General features: G+C 39.4%; 1 protein-coding gene across 1 annotated transcript; it reads left to right on the top strand.

Annotated features, from left to right (window-relative positions):
• Positions 1-223: 223 nt before the first annotated feature.
• On the top strand, positions 224-23,014 carry LOC128640784 (prolyl 3-hydroxylase 1-like). The gene is made up of 2 exons (XM_053693205.1): positions 224-328; positions 22,802-23,014. Exons 1-2 carry the CDS (start codon positions 254-256, stop codon positions 23,012-23,014), a joined length of 288 nt encoding a protein of 95 aa, XP_053549180.1. The 5' UTR covers positions 224-253.
• The last annotated feature ends 1,683 nt before the right edge of the window (positions 23,015-24,697 follow it).

The raw sequence follows: 24,697 nt of genomic DNA, 5'->3' as shown, positions 1-24,697 counted from the left end.
TTATCTCATTTGTTTTGTTCTCTTGGAATCCTTTGTTGAAAACGATATATAGGTAGGCTCAGGAGCTGCTGATTGGTAGCTGCACATATATTCCTCATGTTATTGGCTCACCCGATGTTCTGCTAGCTCCTAGTAGTGTATTGCTGCTTCTTCAACAACGGATACATGTTGTAATGTCTGTTGTCTGTTTTACAGGGAACTGCTATTACAGTATTACTATCTCCCATGGAATGACACCAAGCCAGTGGTAGCTATGACTTTTGATTGGGAGGATACCACACACAGGATGCAGGTTGTCAATCTCCTGATGAATCTGCGTCAGACTATGGTAAATATAAGGGGTTGTCACTCTGATAGACTTTGGTAATTGTTGTGTGTATTTTAGCATAGATTTGGTGGATATAAATTGACAAGTGACATGTCTTTGGTAATTGTTGTGCTTTTTAGTATACGTTTGGTGAATATTAATGGACAGGTCACATGTATATGGATGAAATGTACATTATTATACATTTGTTACCAGTATTTCATTCATAAGATGGTGAGAGTCCACAAGACATCCCATGTGGTATTGCTATATTTCAGCCAAAATTTAGATTTTAGACATATTTGTTGAAGACAAGATATTGTCTATATTGTCTGCAATATGCAAATTTTATTCTATAGCAGTATGTTAAATAAATTAATACTATCATTTGGAGTTTCTGAAGCCCATTCCTGAAGTGGAACAAGAGTCTGTGAAGTCCGTTCCTGCAGTGGAACTAGAGTCTGTGAAGTTCATTCCTGCAGTGGAACTAGAGTCTGTGTAGTGCATTCCTGCAGTGGAACTGGAGTCTGTGTAGTGCATTCCTGCAGTGGAACTAGAGTGTCTGAAGTTAATTCCTGCAGTGGAACTAGAGTCTGTGAAGTGCATTCCTGCAGTGGAACTAGAGTGTCTGAAGTTGATTCCTGAAGTTGAACTAGAGTCTGTGAAGTCCGTTCCTGCAGTGGAACTAGAGTCTGTGTAGTGCATTCCTGCAGTGGAGCTAGTGTCTGAAGTTCATTCCTGCAGTGGAACTAGAGTCTGTGTAGTGCATTCCTGCAGTGGAACTGGAGTCTGTGTAGTGCATTCCTGCAGTGGAACTAGAGTGTCTGAAGTTAATTCCTGCAGTGGAACTAGAGTCTGTGAAGTGCATTCCTGCATTGGAACTAGAGTGTCTGAAGTCCATTCCTGCAGTCGAACTAGAGACTATGAAGTCCATTGCTGCAGTGGAACTAGAGTCTGTGAAGTGCATTCCTGCAGTGGAGCTAGAGTGTCTGAAGTTCATTCCTGCAGTGGAACTAGAGTCTGTGTAGTGCATTCCTGCAGTGGAACTAGAGTGTCTGAAGTTCATTCCTGCAGTGGAACTGGAGTCTGTGTAGTGCATTCCTGCAGTGGAACTAGAGTGTCTGAAGTTAATTCCTGCAGTGGAACTAGAGTCTGTGAAGTGCATTCCTGCAGTGGAACTAGAGTGTCTGAAGTTGATTCCTGAAGTTGAACTAGAGTCTGTGAAGTCCGTTCCTGCAGTGGAACTAGAGTCTGTGTAGTGAATTCCTGCAGTGGAGCTAGTGTCTGAAGTTCATTCCTGCAGTGGAACTAGAGTCTGTGTAGTGCATTCCTGCAGTGGAACTGGAGTCTGTGTAGTGCATTCCTGCAGTGGAACTAGAGTGTCTGAAGTTAATTCCTGCAGTGGAACTAGAGTCTGTGAAGTGCATTCCTGCATTGGAACTAGAGTGTCTGAAGTCCATTCCTGCAGTCGAACTAGAGACTATGAAGTCCATTGCTGCAGTGGAACTAGTGTGTCTAAAGTCCATTCCTGCAGTGGAACTAGTGTGTCTAAACTCCATTCCTGCAGTGGAACTAGAGTGTGTGAAGTCCGTTCCTGCAGTGGAACTAGAGTGTGTGAAGTCTGTTCCTGCAGTGGATCTGGGGTGTGTGAAGTCAGCTCCTGCAGTGGATCTGGAATAAGTGAAGTACGTTCCTGCAGTGGATCTGGACTGTGTAAAGTCAGTTTGTGCAGTGCATTTAGAGTGAGTGAAGTCTGTTCCTGCAATGGTTTTAGAGTTAGTTATGTTCCTGCAGTGAAGGAGTGTGTGAAGTCCGTTCCTGCAGTGGATCTGCATTGTGTGAAGTCTGTTCCTGCAGTGGATTTGGAGTGTGTGAAGTCAGTTCCTGCAGTGGATTTAGAGTATGGAAAGTCAGTTCCTGCAGTGGAACTAGAATGAGTGAAGTCTGTTCCTGCAGTGGATCTGGAGTGTGTGAAGTCAGTTCCTGCAGTGGATCTGGAGTGTGTGAAGTCAGTTCCTGCAGTGGAACTAGAGTGAGTGAAGTCTGTTCCTTCAGTGGATTTAGAGTGAGTGCAGTCTGTTCCTGCAGTGGAACTAGAGTGAGTGAAGTTTGTTCCTGCAGTGGATCTGGAGTGCGTGAAGTCAGTTCCTGCAGTGGATCTGGAGTGTGTGAAGTCAGTTCCTGCAGTGGAACTAGAGTGAAGTCTGTTCCTTCAGTGGATTTAGAGTGAGTGCAGTCTGTACCTGCAGTGGAATTAGAGTGTGTGAAGTCTGTTCCTGCAATGGATCTGGAGTGTGTGAAGTCAGTTCCTGCAGTGGAACTAGAGTGAGTGAAGTCTGTTCCTGCAGTGGAACTAGAGTGAGTGAAGTATGTTCCTGCAGTGGAACTAGAGTGAGTGGAGTCTGTTCCTACAGTGGAACTAGAGTGAGTGAAGTCTGTTCCTGCAGTGGATTTAGAGTGAGTGAAGTCTGTTCCTGCAGTGGAACTAGTGTGAGTGAAGTCAGTTCCTGCAGTGGATCTGGAGTTTGTGAAGTCTATACCTGCAGTGGATCTGGAGGTACAGATAAAACCTATTGCTTTTTCACATAGACAAGTGATATTTTCTAGTCAGCTTTGCACAGCAGCGCTGCATTGCTTTCATGTGCTGTAATATTTGAGTATCATTTCCCTTTTATCACACGTTCCAGTAGGAGACTCTGGAAATATTATTAGAAATGAATGAGTGCCCTTGCAGAAACTTACAAGCCTGAGAGTGAGAACTGAAGACATTTATGTTTATTGAGGTTTATTACAATTATGGATCTGTAAATAAGGAAACAAGCTTTGTACGTGCCCATTTGTCTCAAAGCGAAAGCTTTGGGTGCTGCTGAGAAATTACTCTGAAACATAGCGCGGCGAGTTGGTCTAGTCTGCAGGTCTGAATGTGACGTCACTAGCAGAGAAACTATAACCTTTTTCAGTGACAACATGTGCAACCATAACTGTTTAACGATCAACTTACAATTTAAAGGGAGTCGGGACAGTGTAATTTGGATGCTCCTTAACAATGCTGAATACAATGTGTAACGCAAAACTCTTTTAGCTTTATTTTTACATACAAGATTGTTGGTTTTGTTGTTTGGAATCACAACCCATTAAATTGGATTGCGCTTGCAGGGAAATTGGTGCACCTTACCTTACAACTTTCAACACACACAAATATTGTATTACCTTATCTTTGTATAACAAATCACAGTACTTAGTGGAAACAAATACTAGAATTTTTGAAAATATTTGATGTTTATTTTAACCTTTTAGCTCCGTTATGACGTTCTATTCTGTCCAAACCGCAATGGACGAAATAGAACATCCTAAGTGTTTGGCTGTCCTGAAGACAACAGCGCTTCCAAGACGCTATCACGGTCTGGAGGGTGCGCCTAGTGTCATATGGACGCCACCCTTACTCGATCCCATCATTGAAATCTCGTGATCGCATGCACGATTGTGGGATTTCAATTTGTTTACTGATGTAGACAAATTAACCATGTCATGTCAAAGGGTTAAACAATAGAATTAAAATATACAAATTCTTTATCACTAAAACCGCACACAGAACCTCCTTAACTTACCCCAGTTTGATACTTAGACAGAGCAATTGAAAATGAATGATTCAGTACTTTTCTTTACTACCCCCACAAGGGGTGGGATTTCTTAACCTGATTATGCTTACAAAGCTTTCCATATTGAATGCTTAAAGGGACATTGAACCCAATTTTTTTTGTTCATGATTCAGATAGAGCATGCAATTTTAAGCAACTTTCTAATTTACTCCTAATATCAAATTTTCTTCATTCTCTTGGTATCTTTATTTGAAATTCAAGAATGTAAGTTTAGATGCCGGCCTTTTTTTGGTAAACAATCAGGGTTGTTCTTGCTGATTGGTGGATAAATTCATCCACCAATAAAAAAAAAAGTGCTGTCCACAGTCTGAACCAAAAAAAGCTTAGATGCCTTCTTTTTCAAATAAAGATAGCAAGAAAATGAAGAAATATTGATAATAGGAGTAAATTATAAACTTGCTTAAAATTGCATGCTGTGTCTGAATCACAAAAGAAGAAAAAATGGTTCAGTGTCCCTTTAAAGAGACAAGGAACTCAAAATTATTCTTTCATGATTTCGATATAGAGTTTTGACTTTTAAGCAACTTTCTAATTTACTTTATTAACTAATTTATTTCATTCTCTTGGCATCGTTTTGTTGAAGGAGCATCAATACACTTCAGATGAGGCAATTATGAAAGACTTGTGCAGAGAAGAAAGCAGATAAAGATTGTAAGCGTTTCGAAAAATGTGTTATTAATTAAGTGGTCCAAGTTCGGAAAAAGAATGTAATTATTTCATTAATACTTTCACCTATACTTTTGAGTACATAGTAATTAAGTCTTTCTTTTACATAACTATCAGCCTGCTTACCTAATAGCAGACTTACAAAAATTAAAAAATTTCGGCAAGAGTCCACAAGCCATATTTCTGATAATTTTTTTCACAGGGCTCTATCCTAGCTGTATACAGGGACATTTGGAGTGAGAGTGAGAATTAAGAAACTTCCTAGTGAGTATCTTTCATCTATAAACAATATGAACAGAAAATCACTGCGTGCAAAACGTAAACATGTATAAATGTTAAAAATATATAGTGTACAAATAGTGTACAATTAAGCTCTTTTTCGTAAAAATGGACCTCGCAATGCATTATGGTTATGCAAAATAACTTACACAACCAGTTGTACGGAAGCCGGGTGTAGTTGCAATTCAGTGCTGTGAGATGCGCTGTTATTCTATGTAATTTACATGAGTGCTGTACTTTGTTGCAGTGAAAATGTTCTCTAGTTATTTGCCAGTAACTTGTGCATACGCATTATATCGATCTATTACTAGTAAGTACAAGCCTCAGACTGTCTTTAATTATTGCAGTGCATCATGGTTTTATGTAAATAAATCTACACTTCCAGTTAGTTCAGTACTGAAGTTCAATGACTTTATAAGGGTTAAATTATCATTTAAATATACATAAGGAAAGTCCATGTGAAAGGGACATTGTACAAAAGATTGTTCTCTGCATAAAGTTTATTAGGTAATCTATTTATATAGCTCATCTGTGAGGGAATTATAAAACAATGTAATGTAATAGTTTTGCTTTAAATGTTGTTTAAATAACATTGTGCTGATTTCAGATTCCTAGCAAACCCCCCAAATTTCAGAAGACTACAGACTACTGTGTGTGTAATGGGTCTTTTAATATACAGGGCTTGGGGGAGTGTCTGCTCTTTGTGCTTTCTAAGCCTCTTTCAGTGAGTGTCCCAACCTAATCTCATCAATAGTGCCCAACTAGGAGCTTCAAAGTAAGTTTTTAAAAGGTTTTATACTGGATTGTTTTTTTGTTTCTCTTTATAGTAGTGTCTATTACACACAGTTATATACAAATTAGTGTTTACTGTCCCTTTAAACCATTTTCTTGCATACTACTTTGCATTAAACATCCACAAAGTGATTGTTAAATGGACACTAAAATGAGTTCCCCTCAATGTGCTTCCAATGACTATACCTGCTGCAAAGTATAAAATGTATGGGAAATTGTTCCTTTAGGGTTTTTCCTATATACAAAATTGCAGCTTTTGGCCTTTGATACCACACACCCCATTAACTTGCAGGCAGAACAGATTTAATTATCTTATCACTCTATATAATCATAAATATGTGTGTATCATATAACAAATGGATATTGTAGCACTTATCTCTAACACCCTCACCCCACTGGGAGTGTGATTTCTTCTGATGGGTCTTATTTACATAGCTTTTCCGTACTCATTACTGCAGTACTACAGTTTTCAGTTTAGGTGGTGCATTCAAAAAGCAAAGGCTATTTCAAATGACAAAATAAAGGTTAATGAGCTATTTGCAAACAATTCAGTACACCCCAGCTGGTAATAATATGGATCATTAAGAACACATTATAGAGCGGCATTTTACAGTACACTTGGACTGAGCACACCTGGGGAGTCAATGACAAGAGGCAAGCCAGTTCCACCAATCAACAGCTAGCTCTGTGGTGCATTGCTCCTCCTGAGCCAACCTAGGTATGCTTTTCAAGAGAACAATGCAACATGTAAACAGAAGTAAATTGAAAATCCTCATATTATTGCTTGCTCTGTGTAAGCCATGAAAATTTAATTTTGACTTTCATTTCGCTTTAAGAACTGAACTTCAAAAGACATAGGGACAACAAAAATGATTTAATTTGAGACAGTCACAATATTAATGATTTCCAAAACAACTTAAAATTTGTTGTACATTTATATTATCTCTAGCTGTAACTTAGCACTAAATGTAAATGACTTTGTCCGCTGCACAAAGCAATCACATCGTAGTTTGTAGCTGGTTAAGGCAAATTTTACAGCATTTTGAAGGAAACAGAATTTGCTATTCTAACTAAGCAGTTGCGCCTTTCTTGTTTGGTAATTAAGTTTGTGAATTTCTACCAAATTTATTGTCAAATGCTATTTTTAACTAGAAATGTGAATATAATCTGTTGAAATGTTATCTCTAGCATAAGTGTGAGTATAATAGTGTGGGCCCTGGCAAATCCCACCATTAAAGGGGCAGTGTGTTGTAAAATGAGTTTCCCCTTAATTCCATTGACTAGTTATACCAGAAGCAGAGAACAAAATACATGATCATTTGCTTCTTTAGGTTTATTTTTGTATGTAAAATGTTATTTGACACCACAACCCATTAAAATGAGTTTACAGGGAAATAAGATCTAATTTTATCACTTTCTCCACACACACATGCATCTTTATATTATCTCTGTCTGTAAACCAAAGCCTAATATTTAGAGAAAACAATTGGAAATTAACATTTTATTACTTATCTCTCCTACATCCCACTTTGTTGTAGTTTATTCTCTGGCTATGTTTACACAGCTTTATTATATCCAATAGTATTGAACTTTTTAAGTATAGGTGAGGATATACCACAGGCAAACTCACCTATTTCAAATGCCAACATAAAGGTATAAGAACTATTTGGAAACAATTTGATACACTCCAGAAGGTCAAATGGATCATTACAAACACATTAAAGGGGAGAACATTTTACAGTACACTGTCCCTTAACCCCTTGCGCCAAAAAGACGTGTATGTATGTATGTATGTATGTATGTATGTCATGCAGTACATTGTCATTTGTACCGTATAACGTACATCTACTTCCAAAATTTAGATTTTAGACATATTTATTGAAGACAAGATATTGTCTATATTGTCTGCAATATGCAACTGTTATTCTATAGCAATATGTTAAATACATTAATACTATCATTTGGAGTTTCTGAAGTCCATTCCTGCAGTGGATCAAGAGTCTGTGAAGACCATTCCTGCAGTGGAACAAGGGTGTCTGAAGTTAATTCCTGCAGTGGAACTAGAGTCTGTAAAGTGCATTCCTGCAGCGGAACTAGAGTGTCTGAAGTTCATTCCTGCAGTGGAACTAGAGTCTGTGTAGTGCATTCGTGCAGTGAAACTAGAGTGTCTGAAGTTCATTCCTGCAGTGGAACTAGAGTCTGTGTAGTGCATTCCTGCAGCGGAACTAGAGTGTCTGAAGTTAATTCCTGCAGTGGAACTAGAGTTGATGAAGTGCATTCCTACAGTGGAATTAGAGTGTCTGAAGTCCATTCCTGCAGTGGAACTAGAGACTGTGAAGTCCATTGATGCAGTGTGGAACTAGTGTGTCTAAAGTCCGTTCCTGCAGTGGAATTAGAGTGTGTGAAGTCCGTTCCTGCAGTGGAATTAGAGTGTGTGAAGTCTGTTCCTGCAGTGGATCTGGAGTGTGTGAAGTCTGTTCCTGCAGTGGATTTGGAGTGTGTGAAGTTTATTCCTGCAGTGGATCTGGGGTGTGTGAAGTCCGTTCCTGCAGTGGATCAGGAGCTAGAGTGGAGCTAGAGTGAGTGAGGTTTGTTCCTGCAGTGGATCAGGAGTGTGTGAAGTTTCTTCCTGCAGTGGATCTGGCCTGTGTAAAGTCAGTTTGTGCAGTGCATTTAGAGTGAGTGAAGTCTGTGTAAAGTCAGTTCGTGCAGTGCATTTAGAGTGTGTGAAGTCCGTTCCTGCAGTGGAATTAGAGTGTGTGAAGTCTGTTCCTACAGTGGATCTGGAGTGTGTGAAGTTTGTTCCTGCAGTGGATCTGGGGTGTGTGAAGTCAGTTCCTGCAGTGGATCTGGAATGAGTGAAGTTCTTTCCTGCAGTGGAGCTAGAGTGAGTGAGGTTTGTTCCTGCAGTAGATCTGGAGTGTGTGAAGTCCGTTCCTGCAGTGGATCTGCACTGTGTGAAGTCCGTTCCTGCAGTGGATCTGCACTGTGTGAAGTCTGTTCCTGCAGCGGTTTTGGAGTGTGTGAAGTCTGTTCCTGCAGTGGATTTAGAGTAAGGAAAGTCTGTTCCTGCAGTGTAACTAGAGTGAGTGAGGTTTGTTCCTGCAGTAGATCTGGAGTGTGTGAAGTCCGTTCCTGCAGTGGATCTGCACTGTGTGAAGTTTGTTCCTGCAGCGGTTTTGGAGTGTGTGAAGTCTGTTCCTGCAGTGGATTTAGAGTAAGGAAAGTCTGTTCCTGCAGTGTAACTAGAGTGAGTGAAGTATATTCCTTCAGTGGATTTAAAGTGAGTGCAGTCTGTTTCTGCAATGTAACTAGAGTGAGTGAAGTATGTTCCTTCAGTGGATTTAGAGTGAGTGCAGTCTGTTCCTGCAGAGGATCTGGAGTGTGTGAAGTCAGTTCCTGCAGTGGAACTACTGTGAGTGAAGTCTGTTCCTGCAGTGGATTTAGAGTGAGTGAAGTCTGTTCCCGCAGTGGCAAAAGCCCACAAGCCATATTTCTGTTTTTTTTTTTTTTCCAAAAGGCTCTATCCTAGCTGTATACAGTGACATTTGCACTGAGAGTGAGAATTAAGAAAGTTCCTAGGTGAGTACCATTGATCTATAAACAATATGAACAGAAAATGTAAACATGTATAAATGTTAAAAACTTATACAGCTAGATTACGAGTTTTGAGCGCTATAGAGAAATTAACGACTGCAACAAAAATTAAGTTATTTAATTTCCTATAGCACTGCTATTACAAGTTTTCAAACATACGCCTTTTGCGTGCGATTGGGTTGCGTTGAGCTCCATACCGCACACAATCAAAGCACTGCTGAGATGTGCTCATGCACGATTTCCCCATAGACATCAATCGGGAGAGCCAGCAAAAAAAAAACAACTAACACCTGCGATCGCGGACACAAAAGTTCCGTAATGCAGCCCCATTGATGTCTATGGGGAAAATAAAAATACAGTTTAAACCTAACACCCCTATTAACCCCTAATCTGCCGCTCCAGATATCGCTGCCACTATACTACATTTATTAACCCCTAAACCGCCAGCCCCCACATCGCAACAAGCTTAGTTAAACTATATTAACCCCTAAACCTAAGCCTAACACCCCTTTACGTAGCTGACAGGTTAACATCACAAGCCGCATATGAGCTTAAAGATGGCGGATACTGCAGCTACCTAGGTAGCCCCCCGTGATAGGACTTGCATAATGAGTCCCACGGGGGGTTTGTAAATAATTATTCAGCTGCAGATTGAGTGAAAACTGAGCGTTTAAGAAATCTGTAATATATTTGAACAAAGATTTTTTTATTAATGAGAAGCTTCTTTTTTAAATGAATTTTTAAATATTTTTCATATAACTTTAAACTAAATAGGATAATAATATGACTGTGCTGCACATGACAGATGTAACCTCCATTGCAAGTCCTGGGACAAGTATTCTGACTGGCTGCTTAAAGTCTGTACAGTGGGGTGCGTATATTTAGGATGTAAAACCTATTGCTTTTTCACATAGACATAGTCAAGTGATATTTTCTAGTCAGCTTTGCACAGCAGTACTGCGTTGATTTCATGTGCTGTAATATTTGAGTATCATTTCCCTTTTATCACACGTTCCAGTAGGAGATACTGGAAATATTATTAGAAATGAATGAGTGCCCTTGCAGAAACTTACAAGCCTGAGAGTGAGAACTGAAGACATTTATTTTTATTGAGGTTTATTACAATTATGGATCTGTAAATAAGGAAACAAGCTTTGTACGTGCCCATTTGTCTCAAAGCGAAAGCTTTGGGTGCTGCTGAGAAATTACTCTGAAACATAGTGCGGCGAGTTAGTCTAGTCTGCAGGTCTGAGTGTGACGTCACTAGCAGAGAAACTATAACCTTTTTCAGTGACAAAATGTGCAACCATAACTGTTTAATGGTCAACTTACAATTTAAAGAGAGTTGGGACAGTGTAATTTGGATGCTCCTTAACAATGCTGAATACAATGTGTAACGCAATACTCGTTTAGCTTTATTTTTACATACAAGATTGCTGGTTTTGTTATTTGGAATCACAACCCATTAAATTGGATTGAGCTTGCAGGGAAATTGGTGCACCTTACCTTACAACTTTCAACACACACAAATACTGTATTGCCTTATCTTTGTATAACAAATCACAGTACTTAGTGGAAACAAATACTAGAATTTTTGAAAATATTTGGTGTTTATTTTAACCTTTTAGCTCCGTTATGACGTTCTATTCTGTCCAAACCGCAATGGGCTTTAGAGCCGTTAGGACGAAATAGAACGTCTTAAGTGTTTGGCTGTCCTGAAGACAACAGCGCTTCCAAGACGGTATCATGGTCAGGAGGGTGTGCCTAGGGTCATATGGACGCCACCCTTACTCGACCTCATCATTGAAATCTCGTGATCGCATGCAAGATTGTGGGATTTTTAATTTGTTTACATCAGAACGTTGTTCTGATGTAGACAAATTAACCATGTCATCAAAGGGTTAAACAATAGAAGTAAAATATACAAATTCTTTATCACTAAAACCACACACAGAACCTCCTTAACTTACCCCAGTTTGATACTTAGACAGAGCAATTGAAAATGAAGAATTCAGTACTTTTCTTTACTACCCCCACAAGGGGTGGGATTTCTTAACCTGATTATGCTTACATAGCTTTCCATATTGAATGCTTAAAGGGACACTGAACCCAATTTTTTTTATTCGTGATTCAGATAGAGCATGCAATTTTAAGCAACTTTCTAATTTACTCCTATTAACAAATGTTATTCGTGATTCAGATAGAGCATGCAATTTTAAGCAACTTTCTAATTTACTCCTATTAACAAATGTTCTTCATTCTCTTTCTATCTTTTTTTGAAATGCAAGAATGTAAGTTTAGATGCTGGCTTATTTTTGGTGAACAATTTAGGTTATTCTTGCTGATTGGTGGATAAACTCATCCACCAATAAAAAAGTGCTGTCCACAGTCTGAACCGAAAAAAAGCTTAGGTGCCTTCTTTTTCAAATAAAGATAGCAAGAGAATGAAGAAAAAATTGATAATAGGAGTAAATTAGAAATTTGCTTAAAGTTGCATGCTCTGTCTGAATCACAAAATACATTTTTTTGGTTCAGTATCCCTTTAACCTCTTAATGACAGAGGACGTACCAGGTACGTCATAGAAAAAACTCCCCTTAACGACAAATGATGTACCTGGCACGTCCTCTGTTGTCTGAAGTGCTGTAAGCGATCATGATCGCTTCCAGCTGCTTACAAGGGATTGTAGTGATGCCTCAATATTGAGGCATCACTGCAATCCCCTATTTTACCCACTGATGCATCGGCCATTGATGGCAAATCATTCGTTCACGTTGGTGGGTGGGAGCAGCTTCCGGGAGGATGGTAGGCTGTTTATTCCTTTTTAATTATTCACGATCTGATATTGCTTTGTGGGCGGTTGTGGCAGGGGGGGCTGGGGTGGCGTGTGCGCGCGCGTGCACAGGCACGCAAAATATGCATTTAAGTGGAAAAAAAAACCGGATGCAGATGAAGGGGTATCTCCGATGTTTAGTAAGGGATCTGGGAGGGGGAGGGATGTAGATTGTTCAGGGTGGGCAGCTACACTACATAAAACAAATGTTTCATATAAAAAAGTTAAAAAAAAACAATTTTGGGGGGCAAATTGGGTACTGGCAGACAGCTACCAGTACCCAAGATGGCGGCAAATAGGTAGAGGGAGAGGGTTAGAGAGATGTATGGGGGGTATCAGGGAGGTTGTGGGGTAAGGGGGGGATCCATCACTGCAGACTGTATGAAAAAAAAATAATAAATGCTTTTTATTTCAGTACTGGCAGACTGGCTTCTAAGTAAGTTTTTAAATAGTTTTATACTGGATTTTTATATCAGTATCTGTGCATCTTATTCTTTATGAGTGTTTACTGTCCCTTTAAGATGGCGGTGACAATTGTGAGGTGGGGGAGGAAAGAGAGCTGTTTGAGGGGGGTCAGGGGGGATCAGGGGGTGGGATGTGTCAGGTGGGAGGCTGATCTCTACACTAAAGCTAAAAATTAACCCTACAAGCTACCTAATTAACCCCTTAACTGCTGGGCATATTACAAGTGTGGTGCGCAGCAGCATTTAACGGCCTTATTATTACCAAAAAGCAACGTCAAAGCCATATATGTCTGCTATTTCTGAACAAAGGGGATCCTAGAGAAGCATTTACAACCATTTGTGCCATAATTGCACAAGCTGTTTGTAAATAATTTCAGTGAGAAACCTAAAATGGTGAAAAAAAAAAATTTATTTGATCGTATTTGGCGGTGAAATGGTGGCATGAAATATACCAAAATGGGCCTAGATCAATCATTTGGGTTGTCTACTACACTACACTAAAGCTAAAATTAAACCTAAAAGCTCCCTGCAAGCTCCCTAATTAACCCCTTCACTGCTGGGCATAATACACGTGTGGTGTGCAGCGGCCTTCTAATTACCAAAAAGCAACGCCAAAGCCATATATGTCTGCTATTTCTGAACAAAGGGGATCCCAGAGAAGTATTTACAACCATTTATGCCATAATTGCATAAGTTGTTTGTAAATAAATTCAACGAGAAACCTAAAGTTTGTGAAAAAAATTGTGAAAAAGTCAACAATTTCTTTTATTTGATCCCATTTGGCGGTGAAATGGTGGCATGAAATATACCAAAATGGGCCTTGATCAATACTTTGGGATGTCTTCTAAATAAAAATATATATATGTCAAGGGATATTCAGGGATTCCTGACAGATATCAGTGTTCCAATGTAACTATTGCTAATTTTGAAAAAAAGTGGTTTAGAAATAGCAAAGTGCTACTTGTATTTACTGCCCTATAACTTGCAAAAAAAGCAAAGAACATGTAAACATTGGTGTGACGGATTCCCCGGCTACCCCGACTGGGTAGCTCCGCCAAACGGGTGCTGCTTCCTCCCTGCCAACTGCAGATATGTAACTGGCAAGTGACCACAGCCTGTAGCCACCCCTGATGCCTGACAGCACCAGTACGCAGGGTCCCACCCTGTGGCAGACTCCAGCTACCCAGACTAGGTAGCTCTGCCAGAGGGTCCTTCCTTTGCCTAGAACAGGCTGCTATGTAGCCCAGGAAAGTGATTTCTATGTAGCCCAGAAAAGTGATTTTAGCTGGAGCTCACCCAAATCACTAGACAGACTAGCCTTCAGGTGAACAAGAACTGATTTTATTGAGAACACACACTCCAATTATACACACATCTCCTCTTGATAACACAAAGGACAATCCCACAATTTTCCCGCCATTCCCGCCCCTCCAGACAGCCCGGCACCTCCATAGGAGCCACAGTCTCACATAATCCCAATACTTAGGGGTGGCGGTTTCGGATGATCCCGATGGAGCGGCTGCACTTCCAGGGTGTCATCACCAGATGCCACAGTCCAAAAATCAGTATGATTCGTTACTGGGGACCAGAGTTACAGTCCGTTGAAGTTATGGGGTAAGGGGTGTCCAATACCCCCAGTTCCCAAAGGAGCTCCCATCTGATATTTGCCACAGCTCTTGCCCTCCCTAGGGGCTACCAATCCCCAAAAGAGCGGATCTATGGGGCAAAGGGCTGCGGGAGCAACAAGGGGTAAAGTTAGCGGGTGTCCTGTGGCCGACCGGGAGTTCCAGGAGCCCGGCCAGCTTTTAGGCGGGTGTCCGTTGCGAGGCGGCCGACCGGGAGTTCCAGAAGCCTGGCCAGCCTAGGAGGGTTTTCCTGGTCATACACCAAACAAAAGCTTCCAGAGATTGTGGTTGCTCTGAGGAGCCCAAAACTACTGAGAAACAGCTGGGGTGAAGTCTATACGGGGGGGGGCAAGGGTTCAGCCCCTGCAGCCCAGTATCCATGACAATTGGGTATTTCTGACTTCCTGTGGGTGGAGCGCTGAGGAAGGTGTACTTGCGCTGAGCTCCCTTGAATGTGGAGCGAATGTAATAGCTGATACCCTGCCACGAAGCCCTATTGCTGGGGCGAAAGATTTACCCAGCCCGGGGAAGAAAAAGTGTGGAGCAAGGAAGTCAATACACCTGTAAAAAGACGGATGCAACATACCCGTAAGGAAGGTGTCTTAATGTTCCAGATAACTTGTGGCGTTCCAGAGAACCCTATGTCGGGCACAGAAACTGTCTGGAATTAACACAGTCTGTGGTGAGAGCCTGGCCCTACCTGAGTGCTGAAAGGAGGGGACCAGAGAACCAAGTGAAGGGACCGGCACAGGAGAGTGCAGCGGACGCAGTTCTACAGCATAAAATTGACAGCGACGTTGATACCCCCCCATACCGGTAAGACAGCCGGGCAAGATGACGTCATAGCGGCCAGACCGCGACGGCGTGAGGAGCTGCTGTGTCAGGGCTGAGGTGAAAGCCGTACCACCCGGAGGTAAACAAGGCAGACAGGAGAAAGGAAAAAGCGGAGGTCCCCCTGGTGGGACAAATAAATGGAGAAAGACCTGATGCAAGTTGCCGTGAAGAAATGGGGGGGTAAGTACGCATGTATATGGGACTGTTGATAAAGGCATAAGACCAGGAGTTTGTGTCTTGTAAGCTTGCGGAGTTAAGTGTTGTGAAGCTGAAAAACAGCATGGTCCGTAAGTTTAAAAGCAATCAGGGCTAAGTGGGCTACACTGACTCGTGTAGGCACGCACAAACACACTGAGGTAGCTCCTGAGCCATGAAAAGAAGCGACTGTGCCTAATCCCTAAATTTATACAAGACACTGCTTCTTATCTGTATTAACTTTTGGAAAGCATAGCGGTCACAAAACCAAAAGGTCCCTATATAGAGTTTACTGGAGCTGGACTGGTTCAGCAAAAAAGTTTTTAATATCAGGGTGTCAGATGTAGAAGACAAAGCGAACACACAGGAGTTAACACTAGTCAGACATACAGATAAAATTAATGCATTACAATCAAAGATAGAAGACTTAGAGGATAGGTCACGACGGAGTAACATCCGAGTAGTAGGTCTGCCCGAAACAAATGGGCAGGAAGATTTACTGACCTTTGGTTCAGTCACATTACCTAATCTATTAGGGATGCAACCCGTAAACGGGGCTTTGCAGGTGGAGAGGGCACATAGGATTGGTCCGTCAAGACAACCTAGAGAGAGTAATGCTAGGCCAAGAGTGCTTATCATAAAATATCTGAATTTTCAGGACAAGGCAAACATAATGTATTATTACAGAAAAATGAGGACACTCTTGATAGGAGATAAACCAATTTTAATTTTTCAAGATTTCTCGATGGAGACATCGGTGAAAAGACGTGCTATGGCACCGTACTGCACAGGGCTGATTAAAGCCGGGTTGAGAGCCACGATGAGATACCCAGCAAAAATAACGGTACTGGGCATGGACGGGGTCATTGCACTCAACACGGTGGAAGAAGCGAAAGCTTTTTGCGCTGAGAATAATATAGAATTATAAGATACTTGAATGGATTCTTGATGGCAGTCAGCAATGTAGGGACAAAATGAGAGGGAATGGAGAAACAGATTCAAGGGGGGGGCGTGGGGGAGAGGAGAGTGAGGAGGGCTTTCTTCTTCTTTTTTTTTTTTTCTCACCGCACTGGACGCTAAAAAATGGATGATTATTAATAGTAATGGATGAGTGTGTCACTTAACTGGGTATCATGGAATGTGGGAGGGATAACCTCCCCCATTAAACGTAAGAATATTAAAAAAGCAGAAACCAGACATCATATTTCTGCAAGAATTGCATCTGAAAGCTTCTGAAATTGAGAAGCTGAGAACTAACTGGCTTGCAGAAGTTATTGCAACTCCATGTGAGTCACGTAAATGTGGGGTAGCTATACTATTTAATAGGAGTCTGGATTATGAGATATTAAAAGTAAAACTGGATCAACAGGGGAGATTTATTATTGTGCAAATGAAAATAGACGACAGAATATGGACCCTGTGTAACATATATGCACCTAACACATTTGAAGTTAAGTTTTGGCAACGGATAAAAAATGAGTTGGCACCATATTTAGGTCAGAATTTGGTTTTAGCAGGAGATATGAACACAACACCACACCCAGACAGTGATAGACTAAAAGCTGGACACAGACAGGCCTATCATCGGGAAGCAAAAAAATTTCGGAATTTTTTAAAATCAATTAAAGTTAACGATATCTGGCGTCTGCAGCATCCAGACGAACAGTCTTATACGTGTGAATCTAAAACACATCAATGTTTCTCAAGAATAGATATGTTCTTAATAGATGAACAGCTTTTAAAATATGAGATTAAGACTAATATAGAAGAAATAATATTATCAGACCATGCAATAATCAGCTGTAGGATACTACCACCAGACAGGCCGTTCAGTTTCCCCGGCTTTATGCTTAATAATCAAAAATTTGGCAATTGGGTTATGAACAAATGGAAGGAATATATGGCGCTTAATATGAATTATATAGACAATCCGGAGATTTTGTGGGAGGCGGGTAAAGCTGTTATGTGCGGTGAGATAAAGGCGTATATGGTCAATTTGAATCGGAGAAACAAGGCGAAAGAAATTCAGCTGGCTAACCAGGTTAGAAATGCATATGTGAGGTATTTAAATAACCCGATTACTGGCCAGTGGGAAAAATATTCACGTGTAAAAGAAGAAAGGGAACAATTCATGAAAGAGAAATGGGCAAATGAAGAGGCGAAGTGTAGGGCAAGATTCCAAGGACTTCAAGGAGTATCAGCAAAACATTTAGCTAAGATAACTAAGTTTCGTAAGAAACAAAATATAATTTCGACTATTAGAGAAGGAGAGAAGTTATATACTACTCCTACAGAAATTAAAGAGGTATTTTTTCAATATTATCAAAAGTTATATTTAAAGGAGAGTATAAATAGGAAATGTAAAGAACAATTCTGGGACCAGATAAAAACTCCCAGAGTTACCCCTGAAGCGCTACAGCAGGTAAATGCTCCGATCTTGGAAGGGGAGGTGTTGAGAGCCATTCAAAAAGCCAAAACAGGAAAAGCACCAGGGCCAGACGGTCTCTCCGCTGATTTTTACAAAATGATTTTGGAGGTAATAGTAGGGACCCTCACTAAATTGTACAACGGGTATTATATCAAGAAAGATATGAAATCCCCATATTTCTCAGACGCAATTATCTCATTAATTTTTAAAAAAAGGGAAAGACGCTTCTAGCTTGTCTTCATACCGCCCAATCTCATTGCTGAATCAAGATTACAAGATATTAATGTCCATAATAGCTGATAGATTAAAAAAGGTAATACCAGATTTGATACATCCAGATCAGGCCGGTTTCATACCAGGAAGGAACTCCACACGTAACATGAGAAGAGTGTTGACAATGGTGGATCATTTTTATCGGGTCGGGCAGGGCGTCACAGGGAAGAGAGAGAACTGGAAGGATCATGATATTGCACTCGTGACAATAGACGCCGAAAAGGCATTTGATTCAATAGTATGGGATCATCTTTTTGTAGCCCTGGAGAAGTTTGGTCTCTCTGGCGCCCTGCTCGACCTGATTAAGTTGATTTACAAGAAACCTAAGTCACAGCTGTTAATTAATGGAGAATTATCGAAACCGATAGCACTGGAAAGAGGCACACGTCAAGGGTGTCCGCTTTCTCCTTTGTTGTTCGATATAGCACTAGAACCTCTTGCAATATATATTAGAGACAAATTATCACCGGTGAAGATAGGCACGGAAAAAATGGTAATTTCTCTTTACGCGGATGATATCTTATTTTTTCTACATGATACAGCCACCTGCATCCCACAACTTCTGCTGATGATTAAGAAATTTAGCGTATTTACAGGCTATAAAATAAATCCGGCGAAATCTGAAATCCTATGGATAAATAAAACATGGCAAGCCAGAACACAATTTTTCAAGAGGTCCAATATATTAATTATCTGGGGATTAAAATCGGGAGGAATCCGGGTGAGTGGTATCAGTTGAATTATAAAGATCTATTTGATAAAATGTTATTGGATCTAGGAAAATGGAACATGTATTATTTGTCACTATCTGTCCGGATTATGCTGATTAAAACCATTTTTTTCCCCAAAGTGTTATTTCGCCTTCAAATCTACCCTTAGTGATCAGAAAGAAAGATATAGACAGATATAACAGAGCATGTTCTCTTTTCATCTGGGGTAAACGGAAGGCACGTATCTCAGCAGAAAAGCTAAGTTACGTAAAACAATATGCTGGATTTGCTCTTCCAAATATCAGGTATTATAACTATGTTACTCTGATTAAATTTGGAATAGATTGGTTTACCGAGTCAGAGTATGTAACTTATAATAAATTGGAAAAGGAGATAGTCAAACCCTTCAATCTGAAAGCCTTATTGCACTGCCCACACAAGAGCTACCAAGTAATGTGGCAAATTTAGTAACAGTTACTAGTATAGTGTGGGCATGGCAAAAATACTACTGTTATATGATGGGACAAGAATATCAGGTATCGGCATGGCTGCCGATTGTTGGGTGTGTAGATTTCTCACCAGGGCTGCACAATAGGGTCTTTCGAGATTGGCAAGATAAGGGCTTGAGATATTTTGCACAGATAAGAATGGGGCAGGAGGGACCAACACAGACCTTTGAGAGTCTGGCGACAGAATATAATCTTCCCACCAAACACTTCTATACATATCTGCAAGCAAGACACTACGTAGAAACTCACACCGCGAAATATGGCTTGGATTGGACCCAACCAGTGGTTGATCCGTGTTTAAAATTATATAGGGCAGGGGTGCGTTCTATAGCTATATGGTATCATAATATAATGCAGAAACTACGGAAGGGACAAATAAATCAGAGCACCAAAAAATTTCGCAGATACTTTCCTTCTATAGAATGTGAAAACATTGTGGATAGTATTAAAAAAGCAGAAGAAGCCACTGAGAGAACTAGCTGGCGTGAGTCACATGCGAAATTGATTAATAATTTCTACTTGACTCCAGAGAGAATAAGCGGATGGGCCAGAGCAGCTCCAATAGGTTGTTACAAATGCAACCATGCAAAAGCAAACTTGATGCATTGTCTTTGGAGCTGCCCTAAAGTACAATAATTCTGGTTGAGAGTCCAGTTCTGGCTCAATAAATATCTACAAGATAAAATTAAGTTAGAAGCTATACAGATATTCTTTCTTTATCAGGTAGAAAATGCAGGGGATAGAAATTTTACGAATCTGGCCATCTTGACAGCTCGTAGCCTCATATTTAAGAAATGGAAACAGAAAGAAGCCCCAAGTATGAATGAGTTCATTAATAATATAAAATTTCAAATGATAGTAGAAAGGCAGGACTTCAAAAATACAGATAAACATCACAGAAGGTATTTTAGTAAGTGGAAAAAGTATATTGAGTCTTGGCCAAGAGCTTCACAGCGGCAGTTTCTCAATTCTCTGCAAGGCTCAGTCCCTTTTTTGAATCTAGTAGTAGCAGGAACTTTGCCGGCACACTGGGTGGAGTAGATAAGGAGACATACTCGTCTTGGGTAAAGATATGAAAGGGTAAAAAAAAAAAAAAGAGGGGCGGCTCTCTAGCTAATAGATGTAGAGACAGATGGTGCACAGAAGGCAGTTTAAACCGACAGGAATAATATTCAGAGGTCTTGAAATAGTTAGTGAATACCTCTGTACCATTAAGACCTTCAGGTAATACGGAGAAGGGAACGGTTTTGGACAATTGGGTATTTCTAAACTTGGGACAAAATTTAGAAACTATTTAGCATAGGTGTTTTTTGGTGGTTGTAGATGTGTGACAGATTTTGGGGGTCAAAGAAAAAGTGTGGGTTTTTTCCATTTTTCCCTCATATTTTATATATTTTTTATAGTAAATTATAAGATATGATGAAAATAATGGTATCTTAAGAAAGTCCATTTAATGGCGAGAAAAACGGTATATAATATGCTTTTTTTCTCTTGGTATTCTTAGTTTAAACTAAGGGCTGCCTCTTATCACATGCTTTTAAAATCTCTTTTCAACACAAAGAGAAAGAAAGTACACGTGGGCTATATAGATAACACCGTGTTCAGGCACAGAAAGTTATTTAAGATCTAGCACAATACAATGCTAAATTTAAGACAATTTAAGACAATAGCTAATAAACAGTCACAGTCATGTGATCAGGGGGCTGGAAGAAGGTTCCTAGATACAAGGTAATCACAAAGGTAAAAAGTGTATTAATATAACTGTTTTGGTTATGCAAAACTGGGGAATGAGTAATAAAGGGCTTATCTATCTTTTAAAACAATAACAATTTTATGGTTGACTGTCCCTTTAAGGGTAAGAAAATTGAAAAATGGTCTGGTCATTAAGGGGTTAAAGGGACAAGGAACCCAAAATTATTCATTCATGATTTCGATAGAGCTTTGACTTTTAAGCAACTTTCTAATTTACTTTTATTAACTAATTTATTTCATTCTCTTGGCAATGTTTCATTGAAGGAGCATCAATACACTTCAGATGAGCCAATTATGAGAGACTTGTGCAGTCACTAATTAACAGTTAGCTCCAGATAGTGCTCTATTGGCTACCTAAATATGCTTCACCACACTAAATATGAAGAGAAGAAAGCAAATAAATAATGTAAGCGTTTCGGGAATTTGTTATTAATCGATCCACCTTATTCGTTATATTAAATAGTAAAACACCAGTAAGTTCATGAAAAGAAAATAATTATTAGGTTAATAGTTTAACTGTATATCTTTATATAAAGTTATTAAATATTTTCTTTACATTTTATTAGCCTGATTGCCTAATTGCAGGCTTATAAAAATTTAAAAATGTTGGCAAGAGTCCACAATCCATATTTCTAACAATTCTTTCCAAAAGGGCTCTATCCTAGCTGTATACAGTGACATTTTGATTGAGAGTGAGAATTAAGAAACCTACTGAGTAGCTATCATCTATAAACAATATGAACAGAAAATCACTGCGTGCAAAATGTAAACATGTATAAATGTTAAAAACATATAGTGTACAAATAAGCTCTTTTTTGCAAAACTGAACATCGCAATGCATTAATTATGGTTATGCAAAATTACTCAGATTATCAAATTTTCTTCATTCTCTTGGTATCTTTATTTGAAATGCAAGAATGTAAGTTTAGATGCCGGCCTATTTTTGGTGAACAATCTGGGTTGTTCTTGCTGATTGGTGGATAAATTCATCCACCAATAAAAAAGTGCTGTCCACAGTCTGAACCAAAAAAAAGCTTAGATGTCTTCTTTTTCAAATAAAGATAGCAAGAGAATGAAGAAAATTGATAATAGGAGTAAATTAGAAAGTTGCTTAAAATTGCATGTTCTGTCTGAATCACAAAAGAAAACATTTGGGTTCAGTGACCCTTTAACCCCTTAATGACAACTGATGTACCAGGTACGTCATGCAAAAACGAACTGTTAATGACAATAGACGTACCTGGTACGTCAGTTGTCTAACAGAGTGCTGGAAGTGATCACAATCACTTCCAGCAGCTCTGAGGGTATTGCAGTGATGTCTCGATATGGAGGCATCCTGCATTACCCCTTTACAAGCCTCCTATGCAGAGAGAGCCACTCTGTGGCCCTCTCTACACCGGTAGCGATGGTGCAGATGGTGCCGTTGTCCAGGTGGGAGGAGGGAGCGTGTGCTGGGATCTGGGAGGGGGAGGGGGTGGGGTGGGCTGCTACACTACAGAAATAAAACAATAAAAAAAGTTATAAATAAAATTAAAATTATTTGGTTTGTGGGGCCAAACTGGGTACTGGCAGACAGCTGCCAGTACCCAAGATGGCGGTAATTAGGTAGGGGAGAGGGTTAGAGATCTGGAGGGGGGGATCAGGGAGGTTGGTGCTAAGGCAGCGGTCCATCACAACTAAAAAAATTTTTTTTTTTTATATTGCAAAGTTTATTCCTTACACATAACTAAACATTTTATATAAAAATCTCAAGGTGTTTACTTTGCTTTTAACTAATAAATCTGTAACCTCATATGAGATAATGTAACATAGACCGGTTTTATAGGAGATATTTAAAGCCATGCAAACTAAAGCTGTACTCTCTCCCTTTCTGACTGCAGGAAGAGTTTCGTTTGGGGGTAGGTTACTATACAGATGAAGAGCAGGGAACATCTATTATACATTTTGAAAAAGCATTAGAGGAATATTTTGCTGCTGACCAAGAATGTCGTGCGTTATGTGAGGGGCCCTATGACTATGATGGTTACAACTATATGGATTATACAGCTGATTTATTCCTCAGCATCACAGGTGCGTTAAAAATGACTACTTAATGAGAAAATATGCCTTAAATATAACTTTTTTTTTTCTTTTTAACAGATGGCAAACAGAAATATTAGGCCATGTCTGTTTTTGGTGTTTTGTATTTTTTTTTGTAGTGTGACTTTTACTTAAAGGGACAGTCTACACCAAAATTTGTATTGTTTAAAAAGATAGATAATCCCTTTATTACCCATTCCCCAGTGTTGCATAACCTACACTGTTATATTAATATACTTTTCACCTCTCTGATTACCTTGTTTCTAAGCCTCTACAGACTGCCCCTTATCTCAGTTCTTTTGACAGACTTGCATTTTAGCCAACCAGTGAGGACTCTTAAATAACTCCACGGAGTGAGCACAATGTTATCTATATAACACACATGAGCTAGCAGTGTCTAATTGTGAAAAAAATCAAAATGCATTGAGACAAGAGGCAGTTTAATGACTTAAATTAGCATATGAGCTTACCTAGGTTTAGATTTCCACAAAGAATACTAAGAGAGCAAAGTAAATTGAATTTTTTTTTTTTAAATTGCATGCCCTAGTGGATCATGAAGTTTAATTTTGACTTGACTGTCCCTTTTTAATTATAAAGTGTTGTTTTTTGGGTTTTTTTTATTGTTTTTATATTACTTTTTTTTTTTTTTTTCTGTAGGGTATGTCCATTTAATTTTCAAAGAGCTTTATTGAACATTTTGATGTTTTACAACAAGTGTAAAAAATAACATATTATACAATGCATTGACGTCATATATACTGATTATACAATAAAAAAACATGTATTTTTATAATGCTCTCATTTATCCAACTGGTCATATTTGTTTTATAAATCTATGTAAGTAAATGGGAACCCATTAAAATGTTGGTTGGACAGGACAAGTGGGCTATGTTTGCAGTGTGCTCTATCTATGCCCCAGCTAGGAAAATCTCTCTTGACTCTCTCAGTATAAAAAAATAAAGAAAAATAAACAAAAAATAAAGCCAGGCATGCTAATGTTGGGATTGGCTTGCTTATGACTAGTGTATTACATTTAGCGTTAGGCACTGAGGTCTACCTCAAATAGACTGTTAAGTATTGGACTACCCAATGCAGAGTGGTATATGATAGATCATTAACAGGGAGAGGTGTACTTATGTATCTGTGTCTACCCTAGATAATCCTGTATATAATTAACTATAGCATAAGCCCCTCATGTCAATATGGTTATATAGGACAGTGACAGAAGGGTTTGACTGATAAACAGATTGAGGCCCATTATCTTATGCCTCCATTCCTTATTCTGACCTCTAGTCTTATAGTGGATATGTATTTCTAATGATGAGGAGTCTGGTGATATCGTGCCTAGCCAGTTAATGTTGGTATTCTAAATATTTTGCTGGCACTACGTTAATAATGTGACGTGAATTTCCAGTGACAACTCATTACCTACTGATTTTTTCTTTATTATTTTTTTTTTCTTTTTTTTTGTTTCCTTTTGTTTCCTCCCGCGGCTACGGCCGCTTACCACGGGAGTCAACCAAATTGCGGTAAAGTCTGGAGGTAGCAGTATTGCAGACATGTTATTACCCTCAAGTCTCTAACAGCGTTCTTATGCATAACCGTTGAACAAAAATATCACATTTACCAGAGGGGATAGGGATACGTCTGAAAGCAGTACATATTACCATTGATCGCTATTAACCCAAATGTAACAT

Source organism: Bombina bombina, chromosome 10 (genome assembly GCF_027579735.1).
Source record: "Bombina bombina isolate aBomBom1 chromosome 10, aBomBom1.pri, whole genome shotgun sequence".
NCBI lineage: Eukaryota > Metazoa > Chordata > Amphibia > Anura > Bombinatoridae > Bombina > Bombina bombina.
Note: the sequence above shows the minus strand (reverse complement) of the source record. Positions and strands in the feature narration are given on the sequence as shown.